The sequence below is a fragment of the Haliotis rubra genome, unplaced genomic scaffold (assembly GCF_003918875.1).
Source record: "Haliotis rubra isolate DU_JTF1 unplaced genomic scaffold, ASM391887v1 Scf21, whole genome shotgun sequence".
Classification (NCBI taxonomy): Eukaryota; Metazoa; Mollusca; class Gastropoda; order Lepetellida; family Haliotidae; genus Haliotis; species Haliotis rubra.
This window is the reverse complement of record NW_025766114.1, coordinates 653370-679464: the sequence shown is the minus strand read 5'-3', so window position 1 is coordinate 679464 and position 26095 is coordinate 653370. Positions and strand designations below refer to the sequence as shown.

General features: G+C 39.0%; 1 protein-coding gene across 3 annotated transcripts; it reads right to left on the bottom strand.

The window, feature by feature from the left end:
• Positions 1-534: 534 nt before the first annotated feature.
• Positions 535-21290, bottom strand: LOC124276537 (serine-rich adhesin for platelets-like). 3 transcript variants are annotated; one of them, XM_046712170.1, is made up of 7 exons: positions 19812-21290; positions 19259-19736; positions 18612-18743; positions 15183-15330; positions 10651-11036; positions 9660-9766; positions 535-4716 (listed from the first exon to the last, which is right to left on the bottom strand). In XM_046712170.1, the coding sequence occupies exons 1-7, from the start codon at positions 21267-21269 to the stop codon at positions 4483-4485; spliced, it is 2943 nt and encodes a 980-aa protein (XP_046568126.1). In that variant the 5' UTR covers positions 21270-21290; the 3' UTR covers positions 535-4482. The 3 variants fall into 3 exon arrangements, with proteins under 3 accessions (XP_046568126.1, XP_046568125.1, XP_046568124.1); XM_046712169.1 differs by having other exon boundaries at positions 19259-19786; positions 19823-21290; XM_046712168.1 differs by having other exon boundaries at positions 19259-21290.
• Positions 21291-26095: the final 4805 nt, after the last annotated feature.

The window sequence follows — 26095 nt, the reverse complement described above, 5'->3', positions numbered from 1 at the left end:
CCCACTGTCCATTGAGTCATTCATCCAGATCCTGATGTCATACATTGTACATCTCAAGAAAGTCTTTCTTCACAGCTGGTGAATGACATCTCGAAAACATTCTCCTCAAAGTATTAGACAGATTTTATGCAAAAATAAATTATACTGAACGATACAAGCACTATAAGTGGTGTGAGTTGAGGTATAGTATCATGCACATTGTTACAGAGTCACTGAATCTATATGATCTGTCCATCCAGCAGTAAATGGGTACCCGGTGGGATTATAATACATATTATAATCTGGTCTCAAATATATATCATGGGTGAACACAGCTAAATTTGAACACAATTACTGGAATGAACATGGGTATAATGTGTGAAGCCTATTTCTTGTGTTCCCAAATGTGATACAGCTGGAATATTTCTAAACGCTGCGTAAAACCATACTCATTCACTCACCCACTACTGGAATTTATCTGTGTCCCCATTGTCATATGTATAAGCAATATCTAAAAAATAATTACTAATCAGGGATACACAGTACAAAATTATCTGAATAAATACTTTTTTTTATTATGCAGATATAATATATACATGATTGATTTTGAAGTTACCATTACTTGATCAATAATTTCCAAGAAAGTCATTGGTTGTTCCAGCAACAATTACTTCAGATTCTCCAAATTGCAAGGATACACAAATGGACAAACAGTCTACTAGCAATATTTTCATTATGCAGCCATATACTAGTAGTAGTAACTGCTGACAGCATAGCAATGATTCCATGAAGGAATGATCACAAACAATAAAAATGGTTTAACCCACCAGTCCTTAATTTCGGTTTTGCTATTATAGGGTGTTAAGTACATATTCCACCATGAACCCAACAGGACTGAGCAACAACATGAACCTTACAGGAATCAGGTAAAAGACACATATTTTTGTAATCAGCAGTGTTTTTTTAGGGAGGGACAACAATATATGTACGAACAACTGCTTTATTACAGTGACAACGATGTTTTGGTGTAGGTTCTAACAGCAAGCATTGCTTGATAACAGTGTTAGAACATTCTTTCTTACTGCTCCAACTGTTAAAAGCCTCTCCGAAGAAAACGAAGAACTTTAGTCTCATAAATCACATGTTGTGACATAGAAAACATACAGATAATTTACAATTTGAACAGTATGAATTTGTATAAGGCAGCAGTAAAAACGATACAAGTATGTACACGATAAATTTCACTGTTGCATTCCAGATTGATAAAACTGATCAATTAGAACCCTTTTAACAGTACCTTTAAAACATTTGGAGAAACTGACATCAAGACATGATATAAGCCAGTATCCCATAGGATATTTTCTATTGTTTTAAGTAGGCTAAATTTATAATTAGGAGAGCCAGACTTCAGGGTACACATGAGAGAGTATACTTTGTATGACAGTTTGTCTGGGAACCGCAACATTTTACACCAATGAGACAGCATTCAGATTTTTATAGAAATATTAAGCGGATATCGACCCAGCTCACAGTATAACATGTACCATGCATTTCAAAGACGTAGTGTTTATTGTTTATTTAGCAATATTACAGCTTTAAGGAAGTGGTCTGTAATCAATCTGGACCAGACAATCCAGTGACTGACACTATGAGTATCAATGTGACTCACTTTCATGATCAACACAAATGTATGAAAACGTCTCAAAGACTAACATTTGTGTATATCTAACCTATATCCACATCATGATTTTGACCAGCTGAAAATGACTAGTCACATGTAAGAAATTCAGTAAGTATAAATATTTGTTTGGATAAAAAACTCAACCCCAACCCAGAAAAGGAACCACTTGCTTGATAAAACTGCTATCATCAGCACAGAAATCTGTAATATGAACAGTTTCAAGAATCCATAAATCATCACTGAAGATCTACATAAAAAAAGAATAAATTTTGGTATGTGTTTAGTCTACCCAGAGTTTAGAGTGTGCGACCTATATGCGCATACACTTTTAAGCACTTTCTCGATGTTGCATCATGGGAGCAAGTATAAAAGTATGCTGCCTTTCAGGCTGCAAAACAGGGGCGGTGGGGCAGCCTAGCGGTTAAGGCATTCGCTTGTCACGCCGAAGGCCCGGTTCAATTCCACACATGGGTACAATGAGTGAAACCCATTTCTGGTGTCCCCCACCATGATATCACTAAAAAGGGCATAAAATCATACTCATTCAGTTGGGTAGAAAACAATTGAAACATTCCTATTCATTGCAAGCTAGCTCACTGATGTGGATATGTACATATACCAAATTGGAGTATGGTCCTTAAAACCAACATATAAAAACTTCATAACCAATATACAGAACAATATTCACAAGTCTCAAAACATGACAAAGATAAAAATTCAGCATCACTAAAAACAAGGATCTTCTTTCAAAAACAACTCTATTGAAATATTTCAATTATATTCAACAATGATTGAGAAACAAAGTACTTTTGCATTGATATTAACTCTGTCTGTATGTATTATGTTCAATCAGATGTTTCAGTCTTAGTTATTTATGATTTGATCAGATTGATCTGTCAAAATTAAGAACATTCTAATTCATGATAGTATTACATTACAATCCTTTTGGTACATTATGTAGACAATTATGCATATTTAAATTAAAACACCGAGTATTTTCATCAAGTGTAACTGATGCATTAAAAAAAAGGTCATGTTTGTTATCAAAGATTTTCTTAAAGGCAATGTACAACAATATCAGCAAAGTAAATAGTAGAATATATACCAGTACACGCAAATTTGTACCTGGGTTTGAAGTCCACTCACTTTCTGTCTTGAAAAACTGACAGTTATATTCCTATTCTTATCAAATATATAGCCAGTGTGCAAAATACTTTCCAAATTTTGCTAGCAAGTCGGGCAAGCTATGCCTGAAAGTTACTAGCTCACAAAATAATTCAATGGCCCGAAATATTTGAATGTAGACACGGGTTTCATCATTAAGCTGCCAATACGATGGACATATTTATCAGGCCCTAATCTTGCATGATTTAGAAGTGTATTGTAACTTAACAAGTCGGAGAGAGTGATATATTTTCAAAATGACCCCATGAAAATTCACTATCCAGTCAGGCCAGTAAATTTCCACAGTCAACAAGATTTTTACTAGCAACGTGGCTATTTCGCACACTGATATAGCACATATTAACCGCATATTTAAGTTGAATTTCTATTTTTAGTGTAAAATATGTCAACAAACAAAATGTAATACTTTTTGGTACTATTAATGAAAACAAAGTTTAATGACACATTTCAAGCAATCTTTTTAACATTACCCTTGAGGGTAACAGCATTTGGCATGTGGCACGACGTTCAACAACAAACAAACATGATTACTTATATTAATACAATAAAGGCACCAAAAGACCAACACTTAGAAGTTGTGCTGGCTATCGATACAGATCATAAGGATTAATAATCTTTAAATACATATCGATCGATTATTGATAGATATTGGAAAAGTAACTGAGCAAAACTGGCAAAAAAGTCTGAAAGAATTAACAAATTAATGACATCAGTGACTAGTGACATATTTATGCATGGATAACTAACAAGACAGTGCCCTGAACATAATTCAGCAGTAGCCCATGAATCAAAACCTAACTTTGTGTATTGTGTGAATAAACTCAAACCATATTTCATCGCAAAAGTTTATGTATGATATTATCAATACCACAATTTTCATATCGAAATTCATTAAAACATTTACCCATCAACGATATTTCCGATTATCAATCTTTTTAGCCAGTCCAAATAAGAAGTGAAGACAATGATTGCATCAACAAAGACCACTGTGAACAGGAGGAGCAGGTATATGTTCAGCTGGGCGATAACAAAGCTCACAGCTCAACCAATCATTGAGCTAGGAACGCCCCATGGTACTTCAGAACAGTAGAGTCTTGTTCCTGTAGCCGGGCGCGGAGTCATCCCACAGATGACATCCTTACCTTGTCAGCTTTCTGATCCAGTTAACCTCTTTGGTCATGTGGACAAGGTGTCCGAATTTGGGACAGAAGGTCCTTGGTTTGAAACCTAGCAAAGGACTGGAAATTGCATGGCTGCTACTTTGACACCCAATGTTGGTTTGAGCATGTTCAAATTTGATCAAAATATGTCTCAGTACCCTGCTATGCTGCATGGATGTGCCTTCTGTTGACAGGGGCGTATGCAGCAGGGTGTGGAGTCAGCTTGCTGATGGGTTTAACCTCTTTGGTCATGTGAACAAGGCGTCTGATTTCAGATCAGAAGGTTCGTGATTCAAATCCCAGCATAGGACTCGGAAAGTTATGTCCGCTACATTTCACAAAGCCATTTTGGGTACAAATGTCACAAGTCAACGTGATATTCTTGGTGCTACGATCATCCTTAAACGGGACCACAAACTTTTATCAAATTGTCATACCATTGATGAGCCATTTAATCATCATCACAGCCATTTTAATCTAGTCTAGTTCTGAATCAACAGAACTGCTTTTGCCTTCACTCTGAAAATCATACTGCTGTAACAATGTTTTTGCCATGTTGAGGTAGACCTGGTTCCTTCTCGTGTTGGCACAGAAAAACGTGTCGTTACTCCTGTTGAGGGTGGATGGGGTACAACTGTCCTCAGTTGTCAATTGTGAGTCATCTGTGTTTTGCTTGCTGCAGGCTGAAGGTAGACTTGTCTCCCCTTTTCCCTGAAATTATTTAAATATAAGTAAATGTAAAACCTTCTTTGGATCATGGAACATATAACTGTTTTAAAGCCCCCCTTATACGATAGTGTTGCTGAACAGACGAAAACTATTGCTTGTGTTTTGCATAAAATCAACATTAAGGTTGCCAGTTGTACAGAAATCTGCAAATACAAAGACTTCTCTGAAGATGTGTCCTACTGGGAACATTTCATTTTTTTTTATCACTTTATTTCTTTTTGATGGGTACATAATTGTTGCATTTGTGGTGAAAAAATATACAAAGTATGAACACGAGTGGTAGATAATCCGTAGGCTAGAAGAATACATCATTATTGTAATTTATGTGAAGAGGTTATGGCAACATGACCAAGAGGTGAAGAATTTCCATAGTTGCAGTGCGAAAAGGCAGTACATTTGTCAATTTCATACAGGGTGTGCAGGTAATGCTTTAATCCAACAAACTGCGGATGCGAATTAGAACATCTCTTTGCATGTATATAGTATTTTGTTGCGATGATAATCAGGTTTAATACATCATTTCGTTTTTCTTTATATCCAAAGATGATATGTTTTGCATCCAGAATTAATCTTGTGCCTGTATCTTGTTCAATCCAGGCTTTCAGTTGTTGCCACAATGTTTTCACATGTACACACTCACAAAATATGTGGATAATTGATTCGATTGTAACATTACAAAATGTACAAGAAGCAGATTGTGTCAGTTTATAGTTAAATAAATCTTTGCTTCTTGTAATGATTCTTTGGACAATTTTATATTGAAGCCATCTGAATTGTGTATTACAAGTTGTTCTGAAAGGTACATAGTTAAAAACTTTCCAGATTTGTTCTGATATATCTACGTTGATATCCCTTGCCAGGGCTCGATTTAAGAGATTTTAACCTACTTGCACCAGGTGCAACCTAAGATAAAAACCTAGTTGCACCAGTCAAATACCAGTTGCACTGCTTTTATGGCAATATGTAATATGAGAAATATGCTTTTGAAATATTTAGATGTTTTATTCAGAAGTTTACCCACTCAATAATTGACTTGCTCCTGGTGCAAGTAGACTAATACCTAGGTTGCACTTTGTAATATTGGGTTGCACCAGTGCTAGTAACAAAGCACTAAATCGAGCCCTGCTTGCCCATTTAAGCTGGCTGTTTAGCTTTTCTTTTAATGTATGTTTCCTTAACAAGACAGAGTAGAAAATCTTGCATCCTTTACGTTCTTTGTAAAGAATATGTATATTATTAGGAATAAATGGCTCCTCTACTTTACACAGAGTTAGTATTTTCGAAAGTAAGTATGATTTGATGGAGTTGATGATACCCCTATATTCTAAAAAATGTGTCTTAATATTGAAATAAACCCCTCGTAGCTAAGAAAATTACTATCTTTGTTCAGTAGATCATAATTGAATTTAACATTTCCCTTCAAGTAATGTTTATAAATAATTGGTTTTGGATCTACGGTGATATTGTCGTTTGCCCATATATATTGTGAAATTTCAGTATCAATGTCATTTGTTTGTAAAGATTGCATATTTGCCCACGCTCCGTAAACATCTTTCGAAAAAACATTTCTGATATTTGGGATTTCATATTTGACTCCAATTCCGGACTGGAATATGCAGTCATTCAGTATCTTGACCTATACTGACACCTAGGCCTAGATATTCGAAGCTCTGTTATCGCTAAGATAGTCGTAAGTTAATGTTAAGGTATGGCACTTACAACTATCTTAGCGCGCTAACAGAGCTTCGAAAATCCAGGCCCAGAAAGCGAACTGTTATATCGTCACATTTTTACTGATTATATCAGAAATTGAGTAATATGATGATATGGCAGATATATATCAATTCAAAGTGTTACGAGAGTGTGTTTTTTGTAATTTGTATTATCATTGATTAAGTAATAGTTATTATGGGTCACAATGTTTAAAGTTTTGAGTGTGGGTTGTGGCTCACATTTCGCATCATATATGTTCAATGGCAATGCTATTTTTAACGGTACGCCTTTTTGATAGCGCTCCAGAGTTACCTGCCCTTGACAATCTTTTGTTGATCTTGTTGACTTCTGTTCGAGAAAGTACTGAGTGAGTAATGATACAGCCACTCTTTCCTCGAATGTTCTAGAATCTGTGTCAGTGTATATAAAGGCTGGTTGTTGTGGAATCACACACGAACGGACACACGGAATTACACGGGACTTTTCATGTCACTGGAGTTGCCTACCATCATTGTTTGCCTTTGTCAACATAGTTTGATCCTGACACTTCTTGGCTGACTGCTTTCATTTATAAACAAGCTTCATTTAGAATATCTGATCTCACTGTAATTACCAAGGCTCGTGGTGAGTTGATATTCAAAACCTTAGCTTTGTGACTCAATTGCATTGTACTAGAAATCTGTATTGTAATTCAATGTATCTTGCTCATTGTTTGCTCAATATATTATTGAATATTTTAGACTTGTCTGTGTTATATTTTGCTGGTTCAAAGGGGATTCTTAAACCCTTTGTCACAGCAATTTATTAACCGTAACAAAAGAAATTGCTTAATTTTTATCATCATAAAGATTTGATAACCTGGGCCAAGTATTTCTCAAACATGACAGACTCTTAATGTCATTGTCGGTACTTCATAGGTTTCTATTCTCCATGTTTCACAATCCCCTGTTTATACACTAATCTGTAGGGACCGATCCGCTTTTACAATGGTACGGTACTGTATGGTACGTATTGCGATACAAGGCTTTCGGTTCGGTACATGAGATAGGATCATAATGCAGAAAATTGACACAAGAGCCAAACCTTACATTGTTTAATAACATGGAAAAAAGTAACCATAATCTTTGTTATTTTGAATGAACAGAAATTTTATTTTATGACTAGATAGAAATGACCGAAAATACCGAATTTTAGGAATGCATTTCAGTATACTGAACCGAAGGCAAAATACCGCAATTCTACTAATACCTCAGTATACCGTTTTACACCATGATAAAGAAATTAAAAATTGTGTGATGCAAAAACTCAGTGAGTGCATTTAGTTTCATGCTGCTTTTATCAATATTCCAGCAACATCCCCGCTTGAGACATAAGAACTGGGCTTCACACATTGTACCCATGTGGGGAATCACTGGGAACCACTGGGCTACCCCACCGCTCAGCATAATGGGGAGAAGTCAAATGAGTCTGATTTCACATGTAAATTTTATCTGAAACCCAATGGTTGCCTCATATGGCATGTGTAGGGCATGCTGATAAAAGGTGTAGACCATGTTAAAGCAATGTTTAGAAGCATGTTGATGAAAGGTATATACCATGTTGAAGTGACGTTTAGAAGCATGCTGATGAAAGGTGTAGACCATGTTGAAGTGACGTTTAGAAGCATGCTGATGAAAGGTGTAGACCATGTTGAAGTGACGTTTAGAGGCATGTTGATGAAAGGTGTAGACCATGTTGAAGTGACGTTTAGAAGCATGCTGATGAAAGGTGTAGACCATGTTGAAGTGACGTTTAGAAGCATGCTGATGAAAGGTGTAGACCATGTTGAAGTGACGTTTAGAGGCATGTTGATGAAAGGTGTAGACCATGTTGAAGTGACGTTTAGAGGCATGTTGATGAAGGTGTAGACCATGTTGAAGTGACGTTTAGAAGCATGCTGATGCAATGATGATAGTACACCAAGGCAATGTGCACAGCATGCTGATGAAAGGTGTAGACCCTGCTTAGGCATTGCTTAGAAGCATGCTGATGCAATGTTACAGTACACTGAGGCAAAGTGCCGAGCATGCTGATGAAAGGTGTAGACCATGTTGAAGCAATGTTTAGAAGCATGCTGATGAAAGGTGTAGACCATGTTGAAGTAAGGTTTAGAAGCATGTTGATGAAAGGTGAAGACCATGTTGAAGTAATGCTTAGAAGCACGCTGATGAAAGGTGTAGACCATGTTGAAGCAATGTTTAGAGGCAGGCTGATGAAAGGTGTAGACCATGTTGAAGTAAGGTTTAGAAGCATGTTGATGAAAGGTGTAGACCATGTTGAAGTAAGGTTTAGAAGCATGCTGATGAAAGGTGTAGACCATGTTGAAGTAAGGTTTAGACGCATGTTGATGAAAGGTGTAGACCATGTCGAAGCAATGTTTAGAAGCATGCTGATGAAAGGTGAAGACCATGTTGAAGCAATGTTTAGAAAAACGCTGATGAAAGGTGTAAACCATGTTGAAGTAATGTTTAGAAGCACGCTGATGAAAGGTGTAAACCATGTTGAAGTAATGTTTAGAAGCACGCTGATGAAAGGTGAAGACCATGTTGAAGCAATGTTTAGAAGCATGTTGATGAAAGGTGTAGACCATGTTGTAGCAATGTTTAGAGGCATGCTGATGAAAGGTGTAGACCATGTTGAAGCAATGTTTAGAGGCATGCTGATGAATGGTGTAGACCAAGTTGAAGCAATGTTTAGAGGCATGCTGATGAAAGGTGTAGACCATGTTGAAGCAATGTTTAGAGGCATGCTGATGAAAGGTGTAGACCATGTTGAAGCAATGTTTAGAAGCGTGCTGATGAAAGGTGTAGACCATGTTGAAGTAATGTTTAGAAGCACGCTGATGAAAGGTTTTGAGTTTGGTTTTACGCCGCTTTTAGCAAAATTCCAGCAACATCACGGCGGGGGACACCAGAAAGTCAAAACAAGAAGAAGAGCATGTTGCATGAGTAATACTGTCTCAGGTGCAACGTAATCCACGGCTTCCCTCTCGTTGGAACCAATCCATCAGTGGAAATAGGGAGTATCCAGCAAACCAGTAGTGTGTATTAACATGCAATGGGAAAACATTGTCTATAAAAACCTGTATATTAATGATGCCTTACTGTCAAAACATTAATAGGCCTGATATTTATATTTGTCTCCATGAAGATGAATTTCTGATGACTACCTACTGAGAGAGAACTGTCCCTGTCTTCAGATAGTTCTGATTGTACCATCTCCAGAAAATCACTTGCAGAACCAAGCTCTGTCACGGTGAAGCTGGTGATGTCACTCAAACCTGACAAGGAATTGTGAATAATTATGGATTTTGTGGAGGTGATGGGGTAACCTAGTGGTTAAAGTGTTGGCTCATCACACCGAGACCCAGGTTTGATGCCTCACACGGGTATGATGTGTGAAGCCGATTTCAGGTGTACCCAGAAATGATTTTATGGGCTTCACACACTGAACCCATATGGGGAATCAACCCCCGGATCTATGGCATGATAAGCAAACGTTTTATCTACTAGGCCACCCAACATTTCAGAAATATATAAGTTATAATAATGGCAACATGAGTAGGTAATCTTAGTAGGTTCCACTGCTTCTAGAAATATTTTGTTTACAGCCTATTTTTTCACTCATTCAATTCATGTACTTTGTGTACCCCTCTGACAAGTACCAGACTATACCACATTAAGTCAGCCGCCTAACACGCTCAGTGGAAGTCTACGTGGCTGAGCGGGTTAGGCAGCTGACTTTCCGTGATGGCGATTAGGTGCCTGACTCTGAGGGTGTGGCTTCAAATCCCGGATGGGACTCAACCCAACAACAGTACAAGAATCTGTACTTTACTAAGTAAGTGTAATCCAAATATAACATCTGTTATATTCCTATTTGAAATAAAACAACTGGATCACTATTTTTTCATGCCCTCAAAAGTTGTCATTAAATTTTTGACATTCCCCCGACTCATTCACTGTCATCATTTCAGTTGTCCCTCTTAATCTAACCAGTCCCTAAGCAAATAGAGACAAACGCCCATCCTGATATAGCTCAACCACCTACAGAGAACTGACCTATCATCTAACAACTGGCATCTTGACACACGTCTTCATGGTGTATACATTATCACACCTTACATCACCATTCCCTTAGTAAGTATAATTAGGTTGAATGTACCTGATGCACTCCCTAAATGTGGCTGAAGATCGGTAAAACCGGTCTGCACTTGTCTCCCTTCACTTGTCATCCTTTCAGAGGGAAAACAGGAACGTGGCCCATCCCGAGTCAAACCACTAGCATTTTCAAGGCTCTCTGACCCAGGCTGTGAGACATCAGTGATAACTGCTTCCTGCCCACCACATGCTGGGTTACCTCCCCTTGATTCTGTCTGACTGGGGATCATGGAAACATGAGTCAAAGGGGTCTTCCTAAAGGTGGAAGTGGGGAAACTTGGGTTATGTTGGGAATATGGAGGGGGTGAATCTTCTCGGTTTGGGGCAGCACTTGTCAGACTGTCATAAGGATCCTCATTGTCTCTCTCTGTCATCCTTTCACGTTGGTCTCTTAAGAAACAAAAATTATTCATATTTTAAATCAAATAAAACAATATACAAATTGTTCTTCAGTGTTTAGAGCCAGATCCCAATTTGTTAATGAAATGTCAACCACCACAATCTTACAAACATGAAAAATGGAACATGTCACATTTGTTGACCCAAAAACCTATGCATCAAACTTTATTACATTTTGAAAACAATGGTTAATAGTGACCGCAACAAGATTCAGCTTGCAGTATGGCCGAAGTTTATGCTGTGACCTTTACACCTATCACAAAGGTTCTTTTATTATATGCACATCGAAGTCCCAATATTGACCACAACAAGATTAAGCTTGCATTATGGCCGAAGTTCATGCTGTGACCTTTACACCTATCACAAAGGTTCTTTTATTATATGCACATCGAAGTCCCAATATTGACCACAGCAAGATTCAGCTTGCATTATGGCCGAAGTTTATGCTGTGACCTTCACACCTATCACAAAAGTTCTTGTATTATATGCACATTGAAGTCCCAATATTGACCACAACAAGATTCAGCTTGCAGTATGGTTTATGTTGAAGTTTATGCTGTGATCTTTACACCTATCACAAAAGTTCTTGTATTATATGCACATCGAAGTCCCAATATGGACCACAACAAGATTCAGCTTGCATTATGGCAGAAGTTTATGCTGTGACCTTTACACCTATCACAAAGGTTCTTGTATTATATGCACATCGAAGTCCCAATATTGACCACAACAAGATTCAGCTTGCATTATGGCAGAAGTTTATGCTGTGACCTTCACACCTATCACAAAAGTTCTTGTATTATATGCACATCGAAGTCCCAATATTGACCACAACAAGATTCAGCTTGCAGTATGGCGGAAGTTTATGCTGTGACCTTTACACCTATCACAAAACTGTTATGTATTGACAGAATATGCACATCAAAATCCTAAACTGTGGTCAATTCAAGGTCAAAAATTAAAAATCGCAAAACTGGAACATGTACGTTAAAGGTCACATGCAACGCAAAACAACTTTGCAGATTCTGATACCTTTCGGTATGGACTTACAGTAACAAATTATCAAAATTGAAAATTCAACTTATAAAAGTTGAAAAATAACGCGACGACAAAAAACCCGCGAAATTGGAGTTCAAACGATTCATTAATTTCACCCCAGCACTGGGGTGAAAAGGGGTTTCAACAGCTGTGCTGCGCCCATAGCACATGCGCAGTGATTAGGTTCGCGTGGCTTGAACCACGCGCAGTGATGACTTAGCATAACATCACTGCCACAAGCTAATTTGCATATCACATGACCGGACTTTTCTCTTGTTTGTAAACAAACGGGCATATTCAAAAATATGAAGAGACTGGCCTTACAGAAGCTTTTCAGCGCACTCTTCACAATGTTTTACATTGTTATATATATCTTCTTCCACAACTGCGACAGGAAGATTTAAGACAGTTCATATTTAAATATCAAACTGGCTGCATCCTTTGCTCTCCATCGGCTTCGATGACAGCACGTGGAGTCGTACAACCTATGTAAACAAAGGATCGCTACGCAAATCGAAAAAGTGTTACATGTTTGAGGATATTTTCTCAGTGAAACTAAACCATTCTATCCAAGATAATTAATTAGATGTGTAGACTCGTCAAATATAAAAGAGTTAAGACATATGTACATTAAATTGAATGGACGGTGCAAGATGTGACAAATCGTCATATGTTTCTGGTCTGTGGCAGAGGTACTATGCTGGCTTGCCGCATAGAACTCTGGGTAGGAGAGTGGGCTTGAACCGGGAAGGCAACTCGTAAAAACTCAGCAAGTGATGCGTGCAAAGATTATCGCTGTGGTCGAAGTAGGAGAACAAAAGATGCTTCTTGTGATTAGCATCTTGGGTCTGCAGTAATAAAAATACACTGGTCTCATACTTGGTTGCAGATTTGCAAACCAAGTTCTCAAGAAAGTGTAGCATTAGAAATACTAATTTCATTGTTAAACATTTCTCAGCTTGAAAACTGAAATGTTTTAATATATGACTATGGAAACAGAAAAATATGTTGATTGTGATAAGCAGTCTCTGTCGGTGTCAGCCCGATCTGTCGACAAATGAAAAATAGGATGTTCCTAACCGTCGACAAAACAAAAAACCCGGAGTGTCGACATCGCGTGGTCAACATACCGTGACGGTGTTAATTAATGAAAGAGAATGTTTGCTTAGTGATTTGCAAGTGGCTATGGTGGCTACAGCTATGCTCGTATCATGAGTAAATGAATTACATTGATTAAAGAGAATGTCTTTTTAACAATTTGCAAGAGAATTAAGGTTGCAAAAACACACTTTTATTTTACGTTATGCGAGTGGAAGGATGACCATTTTGGAGTTTAACATGCAACAACATCCGGAAAGAAACAGAGAGCTTACAAATTATTTTGTGATATTGGGAGTAGAAGGATTATCAAAATGCTATACAAATATGTTATATTGTGTGACATATGATACATGCATGATACATGCATGTTGTTATATTGACTGAATAATTATATTGTCGACTATATATATCACACTCTGTTTTAAGTGGTTTGTTAATTTCGAGAACACTGGGAGTGAAGTCACCCATGTAGAAAATCACCTCCCTTTTCCCGGACTGTCGACAAGTAATTTGGACAGATTATTTCTTGTTGTCGACAGTCCGGGCATAAACCGTCTCTGTCACAGACAAAATTCAATGTCTGTTTTATTGACACCTATGTGTCTGCCTGCCTGTCTGCTTATGACAATATGCAATACATAACTTCAATCAGTGACCACATGCAATCTGAACTTACACCTATCAGGCTATACACCATAAACAAAATACATTGATTTATGGCTCGTGCACCTGAGTTCTGTCTCTGTCACATTATGTAATTACACAGACAGGCAGGTGTGATACTTGTACACATGACATGTTATTATGTCTGTGGGTTGCAAACAAACTGCATCCATTTTTCTCGGATGACTGGATCGGACGGAAACCGGTGCAAACTCAGATTGTCAGTTTCAAGTCCTGCTTTGTACTTGGACGAACGACAGTTTCCAGCCACACAGTAGTTCACCATCTCAGTATTTGTTGATTGGATCGAACGCAAATGCAGAGAACATGTATTTACAAAACCTAACATCTCTATAGACATTCTTTATGGATAACAACTTCTTTTATTGCATATGATGCAACGTTTCGGTATGGATTCTTATACCGTCATCACTCTTGCTTGACAACGGCATAAAAATCCATACCGAAACTTTGCATCATATACAATAAAAGAAGTTGTTATCCATAAAGAATCTTACTTTCACCATACTTCTAAAATGCCAATCAAACAGATCATCTCTATATATACACACAATGAGCCCTCAGCGTATCGGCAAATGAACCAGCCAATGAAAGACTTCGTTACACTTGAGTGCACACCCACCCGCTCTGACTGGGTTCGGTCTCCTGGGTGCTTCGTTTCGAGGGAAGTAAAAAATACTGCACTTTTGATTCGCGATTGTACGCTTATAAATTTTTTTAATTTTTTTTCATAATCAGCAATGTATATTATATGTCATGAATAAGTAATAATTGTGTTTTAATTATGTTTGTTTTTTTGGTTGCATGTAACCTTTAAGCCTCAATGCTAGCTAGACATAAATTAACTTTTCATCCTGCTATAAAATCAGATGGAAACCTTAAAAAATATTTGAAGTACAACCTTTTTGTGTAATGGTTTCTGAGGAGAGGATGTTTACAATCTGAAGAAATGCATTTTGAGAGAGTTTAGTAGCATGGCAGATCAAATCAAGGTCAACATTTTGAATATCATTATAGTCTGTTTGGCTCAAAAGCGGACCGATGAATTGCGATCTAACCCGAAAACTGTTAAACATATAATACTCAATGAAACGCTGATCATACGGTAATAAAAACATCAGACCAACTCTGTGAGATTTTTTGCAGAATTTATGTACTAAAAATTAAAAAGTCATTTGACAATGTTCACCTAAATGTTAAGTTTTAAAGTTAGACTTGAAAAAGTAAGGTTAAGGATGTTTAACCTGTTCAAGGGTAAGGATGTTAAGTCAAGAATGAATGCCTGTGTTGACCCCTATGCTCTTTAAAACCTACCCGATTATCATCTTGCCATCTGTTCCAATCTGCACGTTGGCGCAGTTGACAATGTTGATGGGAGCTTGCTGACTCATGTTCACAGGTCCACGTTGCTGAGGGTTCTGTGCTGGAGGTGCAGCTGGGTGGCCAGGGTAAGGTGGTGGACCTGTGATGAAGTTGAATGAGAAAATGAGTTGGGTCTTAACCATTCCAAAAACAATTTCACAAATATTACAGCATGTCAGTTTATTTGGAGGATTGCAATTCTGAAACCAACACAGGGATTTATAGCTGAAAAAAGAACAGACCTCTGGGCTAGCCATGATTTATGAAGCATTATTCCAGCTATATCGTGGTGGCGTGTGAAAATTATGTGTATTTAGGATACACCAGTGCGTCGGTTCATAGTGAGTTTTTCTGCATCAATGACACACCCGTGAAGATCCGGGTTAGGTTTGGTCTTCAGCAAACCATGCTTGTTGTAAGAGTCGACTAACAGGATTGGGTGGTCAGGCTCGCTGACTTGGTTGACACATGTCATAGTATCCCAACTGCTCATGATGTTGATCACTGGATTGTCTGGTCCAAAGTCAGTTATTTACAGATCACCACCATATTGCTGGAATATTGCTGAGTGCAGAGTTGAACAAACAACCAAACCTAACGAAACAAGATGACACACTTGTTAAAATACTATTTGCATGAAGACATTCTCCATCCCATATTTTGTCAGTCAAATATCACAAAATAAATTGTAACAACTTTTTCAAGTTTACTACTCAAATAATCATGACAAATATGCATCCAAATGTAGCTTTTCCTTTGATACCTGCTCTGAAATATCTAACATCAAGCAGTTTCCACTTGATGTGAAAATGTGTATTCTAACACAAAAGGAAGCATGACTAGTAAAAATCAATTTTAATCACTGCAGACTAGAAGTTGACAGAATGTCTGACATCTGATCCCCAATAGAAACCCATCATGACAAATGGGATACCCAGGAGCACTTCTGCTTATCAACTTTTCAAATGAGTGAGTGAGTTTAGTTTTACGCCGCACTCAGCAATATTCCAGCTATATGGCGGAGGTCTGTAAATAATCGAGTCTGGACTAGACAATCCAGTGATCAACAGCATGAGCATCGATCTGCGCGATGGGGAACTGATGACATGTGTCAACCAAGTCAGCGAGCCTGACCACCCGATCCCATTAGTCACCTCTGACGACAAGCATAGTCGCCTTTTGTGGCAAGCATGGGTTGCTGAAGACCTATTGTATCCCGGATCTTCAAATGAAGTAATAGGAGATGGATTCTTTCTGGACAGTCTAAGTAAACTCAGTATTAGGTATATTAGGCTCAGCATTATTCGTTACACTGCTATACAGAGTCTAACAAATCCTAGTAGAAGATCGTGTCAGCTAACCTTTGAGGGACCTATGACCGTCCAATCAAATGCGAGACTGCCAAACGGACTTAACCAATCAGACAATGGCTACTGTTTAGGGTTTGGCGGGATTTATACACAAAATTCCTCAGTCACTGACACTGATGTCTCAACAAATGAAAATCTGCATAAAACATAGATATTTGACCTGCAGTATATACTTTTAGGGCTTTCTGATAACATGGTTACCATTAGTTAATATTTCCGCAAGCTGACATCCTTGAATATTGACAAAAACGCTATTTTCAGCGACTGTTTACTCACTGTTGTGGTGTGCTCCATTTGCATCACTCAGAAGCAATCATACGGAACCTAGCATTCAGAATTGTTCGGGTACAATACTTTTTTCGAGGTAAAATTTCAAATGGTATGTGCGATAGTCAACTTTTGCGAATTGGTAAGCTGTGTTCTGATTGATCTATTGAAAAGGTTAGCTGACACGACCTTCTACTAGGGTTTGTTAGACTCAGTATAAGCAGTGTAACGAATAATACTGAGCCTAGGTTTACTTAGACTGCTTTCTGGACTACATCAGAATGTTCATGGCGGTGAAGTAGCCTACTGGTTAAAGCGTCGGCTTGTCATGCCGAAGTCCTGGGTTTGATTCCCTACATGGGTACAATGTGTGGAGCTCATTTCTGGCACCCCCCTGCTGTGATATTCCTGTAGAACCATACTCACTCACTTGAATGTTCAAATACACCAAATGATTACAGTAAAAGATGGCACGCAGGTTTCCATATCATTACAGTTTCATGACTTTCCACAATACATTAAGGGATACTTTCGTTTTATGAATATATGCTTAGAAACCATACATGATTTATTTCTTCTGATACTGCTTAGTAAGGCTGTAACGATTCACTCGCATATTCGGTGAATCGAACCGTAGCCCTTCATGAATTCAATTCGTTATTCGTGGTCACCAGAACCGAATATTAACGAATATTTACAAAAAAAATTCAAGGGAGCATGTTTTACTTGAACCCTTGTGTACTTTTGGAAAGTGAGATATGCAAGGATTGAATATGTACTAGCATTGCAGTAGCGCAAGTCATGTTAGTTTGCCAAGGCCGCACATGGTACTGTTGACTATAACTATTACATAACAAATTTGAGTGTCATGAGATCACTGGTTATTGCTGTGACAAATTAAAACTGTCAACATGGGCATTCCATATTGTTCATCAATCACATAACTACAATATTGAATTCATGAATAATTATTCGTATTCGTTACCCAATATTCATGATACATATCATATTCGCCACATGGTGTATTCGTTGCAGCCCTACTGCTTAGGAACTATTAATACCTGGCTCCCATTCCAGTAAGTGATCATCATGACCGCCTCCGTGGTGTAGTGGCTAGAGCGTCTGCCCGGAGAGCGGAAGGTCACGGGTTCGATCCCCGACAGCGCCATACCAAAAGACGTTAAAATATGGTACTTGTTGGTCCCTGCCTGGCACTCGGCATTAATGGGTACAACAAGGACTGGTCGGCTCAGAGTCAGTTTAATGTGTCTGAGTGGGGTATTCATGCTTCACTGCGGCATGGTATCTCAGTGGGCTAGCACTATAAAACCAGCTTCAGTCTGGGCTAGTACAAGCAGCCGCACCTACAACACACGCATGCACGTCGTCATATGAGCAAAAATATTCTCGAGCGCGACGTTAAACCAAATTTCACCTCACCTCAGTAAGTGATCATATTGATAAGCATGATGATCTTCATGATCACGGCTCAGATTTTTTACATAGACTTGTCACAGTGATAAGATCAAACTGAGGAATGTTGAGCATCGAACTACGCAATTGGGATAAGATGACATGTGTCGGCAAGCCTGACTACCCAATCACGTTAGCCGCCTCTTACGACAAGCATGGGTTGTTGAAGACCAATTCTAACCTGGATCTTCAACGGGTTCACTGAGGAATAAGACTATGGAATAAATATTAGGTTCATACTAAGAATTATTGTACATGAGATGTGACCAACCATTGACATGAAGCGGAGTGAACTGTGGGTATTGCCCCAGAGGTGTGAAGACATTTGGATCAAACATTCCTGGACCCTGATTCCCAGCATGGTAGTGGTAGTGGATTGCCGGCACCGGGGATGTGGGAGGCACTGCAAGGAATCATTGAACATGACACAAATATACTGACTGAGTTTGGTTTTACGCCGCTTTTAGCAATATTCCAGCAACATCAAGGCGGGGGACACCAGAAATGGGCTTCACACATTGTGCCCATGTGGGGATTCGAACCCGTGTCTTCGGCTTTAACCATTAGGCTACCCCACCGCCCTGACACAAATATAACAAATATACAATAATGACAGGGGCAACGCAGTTTAGGTCATCAGTAAGGAAGAGGTTATGTCCATTCTTTTTCTGAACATCTCAGTTCTATTATTTTTGCATGTCAGAAATCGGACTTTTCATTGAACTAAGTATTACAACTACTGAAATTGATTTGTAAGAGAGTAGTGGTAGATATTAAACAATCACAATATTTTTGCAATTGAGGTCATTTTTAGTTTAGTTTGTATTGTAAAACAATATTACATTAGATATAAAACCTCATAAAGTATATTTTTTGACAACAGAAATAAACTAATTGCACTAATGATTCGTCCATTACCTTCTGTTGAAGTTTTGAGCACATTTGGTGCTGCACACTTTGTGGCAGATATGTAAGCTGGTCCATCGGTTTTTAGCTCATGTGTTAGAACCTTGTTCACCTCTTCATTGTTCTGTTTAGCTAGTGGGGTCTTAAGTTTGTCAGACAAAGCAGAATCAGTCTCCAGTGGTTTAGTTACATTGTCCAGTACACCATGCTTTGCAGATCCAGAGGTCATGTGTGTCTTCACTGACACTGTATTGCTTTCATCTGAGTTGGATGTTTGAGTTGCCAGACTTTTTGTTACTTTTTGATCTGTCAGAGATTGGCCATCTCCTGGTGTCCTAGGGGCAATAGGAGGGCTAGGTGATCCATTACTTGGTCCCTGATGAGGACCAACTGTGTCAATGTCATCGCTTGGTTCCTGACCAGAAGTAAGACTGCGAGATCCATCACTTGGTCCATTATCATCTTTTCCACGGGTATCTCTCTGTCCTTGATCAGAAGCAACTGTTCGAAGGTGACTTCCATCTCCTTGGCCAGAAGCAACTGTTGCAAGATTCTTTTCAGCTTGGCCAGAAGCAACTGTTGCAAGATTCTTTTCAGCTCCTGGACCAGAAGCAAGTGTTCCAATATTCTTTCTAGGTCCTTGGCCAGAAGCAACAGTACCCCTGTGATTTTTTGGTCTATCATTAGAAGATCCATGATCAAATACATCCATTCCATTAGGTCCTTGACAAGAAGGAACTTTGTCAGCTCCATTGCTGAGTCTTTCTCCAGAAGTGATGTCATCACAAGGTCCTACAGTAGCAGCATCTGTTGCAGGGCTCATACCAGGGTTTTGATCAGCAGTGAGTGGTGATGGCTCTGTGATAGCAAACGACCCTACACCAGATTTGTTATCATTGCCTTCTCCAGCGTTATGACAAGATCCCTGATCAGACACATCAGCCAATCTGTCACTTGTAACTGATCCATTTTCCTTCTTGTCTGAGTATTTGATTGCTGTTGTGTCAGTGGAACTGTTTGTGCCTTGGCTTGAATCAAGTGATTTTAAGACAGTACATTCCTCATCTTCATACTTTGTGAGTCTGGATGATTCCCCCTGAGAACTGGATGATTCAGAGAGCTTGTCTTTACTTTTTGTAGCATTTGTCTGAATACCATCTTCATCTAGATCTGGTTCTATTATCAGATCATTTTCAGGCAGAGGCTGAAATGTCTCCGAAGGGTTGTTATCAGTCGTATTCAAAGGACTCTGATACTGAGGGAGGTTATTTCTCAGTATTGTTGAACTTGAAGTTGAGGCTGAAGTAGGCTGTTCTGATAACTTTCCAGAAAAAGATTTACTAAGCTTAATGACTGTGGAAGGTTTGTCAGATAGTGAATGGTCTTGTTTGGGGACATTTTGGGAATCTGATGATCTGCCATCACCGTATAGGGCATCATCACTTATACAATTATCAGTATTACCTCTGTCAGGACCAGTTGATCCTCCAGTTCGGGCACCAAAAGGGCTTCTGGATGGCTGGACATTTGCCTCAGAGCTGCTATTACCTGATCCATGACCTACCTGGCCTCCACGATTGACTTCAGATACATGAATTTGGCTTAAGTCGAGAGACACATCCTGTTCATCAGTCTGTAAGGATTCCTGATGTATATTGCTGGAAAGTTTATGAGGATGGTGTATTGTATTGCCATGAGATGGAGTCTCAAATCTCTCTCTTCTTGATTCAGGGAGGACAGGGTCGATTCTAGGACACACGTCCACTGACCCCTGTGGTTGAGCATAATTTGCAAAATCACCTGGATGGCTAGATGTGTTGGCACTAGGTGGAGTCAATGTCTGCTCGATGGGGAATATGTTTGGAACAGAGATGTTTCCATGGGCTCCGCTCTGTCCATGATTTTCTGACTCCATTCCTGCTGGTGGTGGATTGCCATGAACTGTACCTGGAGCTTCCCTTAAGTGTGACCGATTCATTGCTGGTCGCTTTTGCATGTTAAATTGTCTCTGCACTGATGGCATGTTGAAATTTTGTTTATCACGGGGAAACTGATCTATTAATCTGTGCTGTCTGGAAAGAATTCTCACAACAGTCCTGCTTTTCCCGTTTTAGTCTGTATGGCAGATGGAAATCAAGAAGCTGTTTCAGCCTGTATGTGAACGATTTTTTCTCATAATTATACCAGTCAACAGAGTCAATCGATAACAGACCACTGGGAGTCTTGTACACGCCTTTTCTGTCTTTTTCACATTTTGTATGCAAAGGTCTTATGCAGTATCTCTTTGTCGAATCACAGTCATCCTTTGACGCTAGTCTTGTAAGTCCAAATGCCTCCTCTCTCACAGCTTGAACAACCATGTCATCTCGTAGATTCTCAGTCAGAACAACAAATATCAAAGTGCATAATTGCACAACTTTCTCAGCTTTGCACATCTGGGAAGCATCAAAACAGCTATCATCATACAAGCATATTTTGGGCCACATGTTATTCTTTAGTTCAAAACTAGTCAGTTTCTCCTGTATGTCTAAAGCAAGATCCAAATCCTCTTTAGCAAACAGTAGAGCTACATCAAAGTGTTCATATTTAGGTGGGATGCCAGTAAAGTTAGACTGGGGTACACTGAAGGCTCCCATGTTGTTGAATGGCATTTGCTGACTATGTTGCCAGCTCACTGTTGATGGCAAAATTATGGAACCTTGATTTGGATACCTGGGATGTCCACCAACAAAACTTTCTCTGTCGGTAGAATATCCTTCCGCATCAGACTGGATATCTTGATCAGTCGTATCCATATTGACCTGAAATAGATGAGGAATGTCATTTTTGTCAATGGCATCTGGTGCATTTATACCTAAGAACAGGGTTTTGCCTAGAAATACGAAACCAGGGGTGGGGTAGCCTAGTGGTTAAAGCATTCGTTCGTCACGTCGAAGGGCTGGTTTGGATTCTCCACATGGGTACAATGTGTGAAGCCCATTTCTGGTGTTGCCCACCATGATATTGCTGGAATATTGCTAAAAGTGAAAACTAAACTCACTCACTACAAAAAACAGGGGCCAGAGGAATAATGATTACTAATATACATTGAGGCGCGTGGTCCTGTGCATAGAGCTCAGGTCACAAATCAGTTGAAGTTAAGCAACATTGGGCGTGGAGAGTCCTCCGATGGTTGACTGTGTGTGACAATGACTCCTGAGAGTTTTTAGGACTTCAGTCGTGTCCCACAATGAAACACATGTGATACACGTGGTCTCACCTTAGGCAAGTGAGTTTGTCCAAAATTGCCTTTGTTCACCCAATAGAAAATGGGTACTGGTGAAAAAAGTCGTGAGACTATTAACCGTCTAGCCCCTAACAGGCAGCTTGGGTTATCCGGAGTAATAATGATCAGATCTTGAGCTATGAGCAAGATATAAATATTCTCATTAAGTAATTAATTATGAGGGTCATGTAAAGTAACAAAATGGTGTAGCATAGTTTACAATGAGATTTAATAGTTGCTTCAATAGTAGGACCTTTCTATTTCTTGTCACAAAGTTGGTACAATGAATACTATATGTATAATTCTTCTGTGTTCATTCTGTACATCTGATGCACCATTCGTGACCAACTCGTGTTATTCCGGGACAAGCCGAATAGCGACTCGTGCCCCTCTGCAAGGATTTCATATTGGCACATGAACATCAGAACTACTTTAAACAAGAACGATAACTCTATCCCTGTCTGATTCCAATGTTTCTAAAAATCACCAAAGCACATGTACATTGTATTGTTAGGTTGTTTTTTTTGAGGGTTTTGTTACTTATTTATTTTAAAGAATTAAACCTCTTTGATACAACTAAAAGAAGGAGAAAAACATATTTGTTAAACACATATTCTAATGTAATTATTACCAGCTGTTCAGCTTATATTTCCAATTATGTTAATTTTCTTAATAGGGTTTAATCATCACAAATGGGAATTGTCTTATTGAATATACAAATAAAATAACATTTTTTCAGCTACATTAAATCCCAAAGCAGATACTCAAAAATGACTTTAAAATATTTCTCAAACTGAACATTCATGTAACCTTGCTGTCACACCCCTGGTGGAATTTTATATGAATTCGCTGAAAAAAGTATAAATGACCAAAAAACAGTCAGACTGAAATATCCCCAGAGCTATGAATTATAAGCCCTGGGAATGTTAAAGATTAAGGTTGATTAGTTACATACAAATACGATATTATTGTTTTGAAACTGGCAGCGATTATAATGACATTTCCTAAAATTGGTCGAAGCGCACTTACAATCTCCATAACAAGCCCGCAAGATCGTCAGAAATACACTCAATTGGACCCATGAGAGCAGTTATGTCAACAAACGCACGTTCGTGTATTTGAATCTCTCACCGTCAATCGCATGAACACCATAATAGGCAGCAAAATCCTGTTAGCTAAGTTCTTTGTACTTTCAATATAACAATATAAATTTTTAATGATGTTTTAAACAATGACATAATGCCATAAACGATTTAAGTACTCGTGATTATTTTTACCAAAGCACCGCAGTCATTTACGCGCGTTCTGATTGGTTTGTCGTATTTTCGCACCTAACAAGCATCGAGAGGGGGACGAGTCTTCTTGCAGGTTACGGAAAGGGGCGAGTGGTGACGCATTATACCCTGAAATTGGTCATTATATTTGTTCAAACACCTTGTCCACATGACAATCAAAGGTTAACCCAGCCAGCAAGGTTGGCAAGGGGAGGATGTCATCTATGGGATGACTCCACGCCCTGCTACATCACACAGCTGAGGCGGCGGGGTAGCCTAGAGGTTAAACTTAAAGTGTTCACTCATCACATCGAAGACCCATTTTCGATTCCCCACATGGGTACAATGTGTGAAGCCCATTTCTGGTGTCCCCCACCATGATATTGCTAAAATATTGCTAAAAGTGGCGTAAAACCATACTCAATCGCTCCATACACAGGTATGATTCCCAGGGCACCAGTGCCATCGTAGCTTAATATTGTTGCTGCCATGGCACGGGCACAGTTTGTTTGAATGTTTGTGATACACCACACTACAAGAGATTCATGTTTCCATATTGCCACCCATTCTCTTCCCACAGAGGTTACTCCTGTCATATCTTCCTACATAACCTCTGTTCTAATACGGCCATATTTCCCGGTCCTCGTAAAATCCCCTAGCGGCAAAAGATCGCAACACGAATTATCTCCCTTCTTTCTATCCAATCAGAACACGTGTTACATCGACTTAGATTCAATTTGACTAACACAAGCAAATGCGGGGCCACAAATATCCCCCATCTGCCGGGGAATTGTGTTGATGTTACACACAAGACGTTTAATGGCTAGCTTGTCCGTTGTCAACGAGGGCGATGGAGACGCCATTGATACGCCATTACATGACTGAGTTCTGTCTAGAAGAAACGTTTGCGCAGATCGCGCTCGGGAAGAGGTTCTAGTTTTCCCGAAGCATACGTAAATTACCGAGGCCTTGCGAATGATCACTTTTGAAACAACGTCGCTGATTGCACAACTAAATCGGCTTGTCTCCAATCACGAGCCTTGAACGCTGACACCAAGAAAGGGTCGTATTAGAACAGAGGTTATGTAGGAAGATATGACAGGAGTAACCTCTGTGGGAAGAGAATGATTGCCACCTGGCAATATAATATTATTTTATACTTTCAAGGAATTATTTCACTTATTGGTGTGCTTGACAGTAATGAAGGATCAAAGTTCCAATGAGTATACGAGATAAAGATTCAGGTAATCTGAACAGTATGACATTGCCAGCACACAATGACATAACTCATGACAATGACAATAACTCGTCTCAATACCCAGACCCGTTTAATATGATCATGTGACTAACAGATTTAACAATCTAACATGTAATTCTTTCATGATTAACAGGCTGCATTGTCTTTGAAGATTTAGACATAATTACTGTCACTTCTTTTGAATATAATAAATGATTAAGATATTGAAAAACTCAGCCTCCGAGCTAGAGAATATATTGCCATTTCTTACAAATTTGATGTCAGGAATTAATAACGGGTATTGGGGTTGGGTAGGGTAATCAGGGGTGGGGTACCCGGATAACAATTTGGACCCGTCCCAGCCCTTATACCATGGAGGAACCTAGCCTGGCACCCTGATTGGGTTAGCTGCATCTTGTGACAAGCATGGGTTACTGAAGACAAAAAGTAACCCCCAATTTTCATGGATATGGCAAGTAAATCACTCGCATACACACAATGAAGGTGTGTATCTAATTATGGATGCATTAATTGGTTGTTGTTTAATATATGGTTTAGTTTAGTTTTACGCTGCACGCAGCAATATTCCGGCTGTATGGCAGCGGTCTGTAAAAAATAGAGTCCGGACCTGGCAAGCCAGTGATCAACAGCACGAACATCGATCTATACAATTGGGATATGATAATGTGTCAACCAAGTCTGCGAGCCTGACCACCCAATCCAGTTGTCGCCTCTTGCGACAAGCATGGCTTACTGAAGACCAATTCTAACCCGGATCTTCACGGAACAAATGATACAAAATTACAATTCATGAATGTTTCAGGGTTCGAAATTAACACTTTGAGGTAGCAAATTTGCTACCTCTTGAAAAAACCACACAGTAGTAGTGAGTAGCAACAACTTGCTACCTGGTAATTTTTAGTGAACTGCAAGTTTTGCTGACACATTTCATCAGATACTTTCTACACTTAACCCTCCAGTAAATCATGACAACCATGTCCAGAACCAGTGGGCTGAATTGAAGGTTCTTGTGAACAGCAGCAATGTGTTGAAAAACCTACACCCAAATGCTC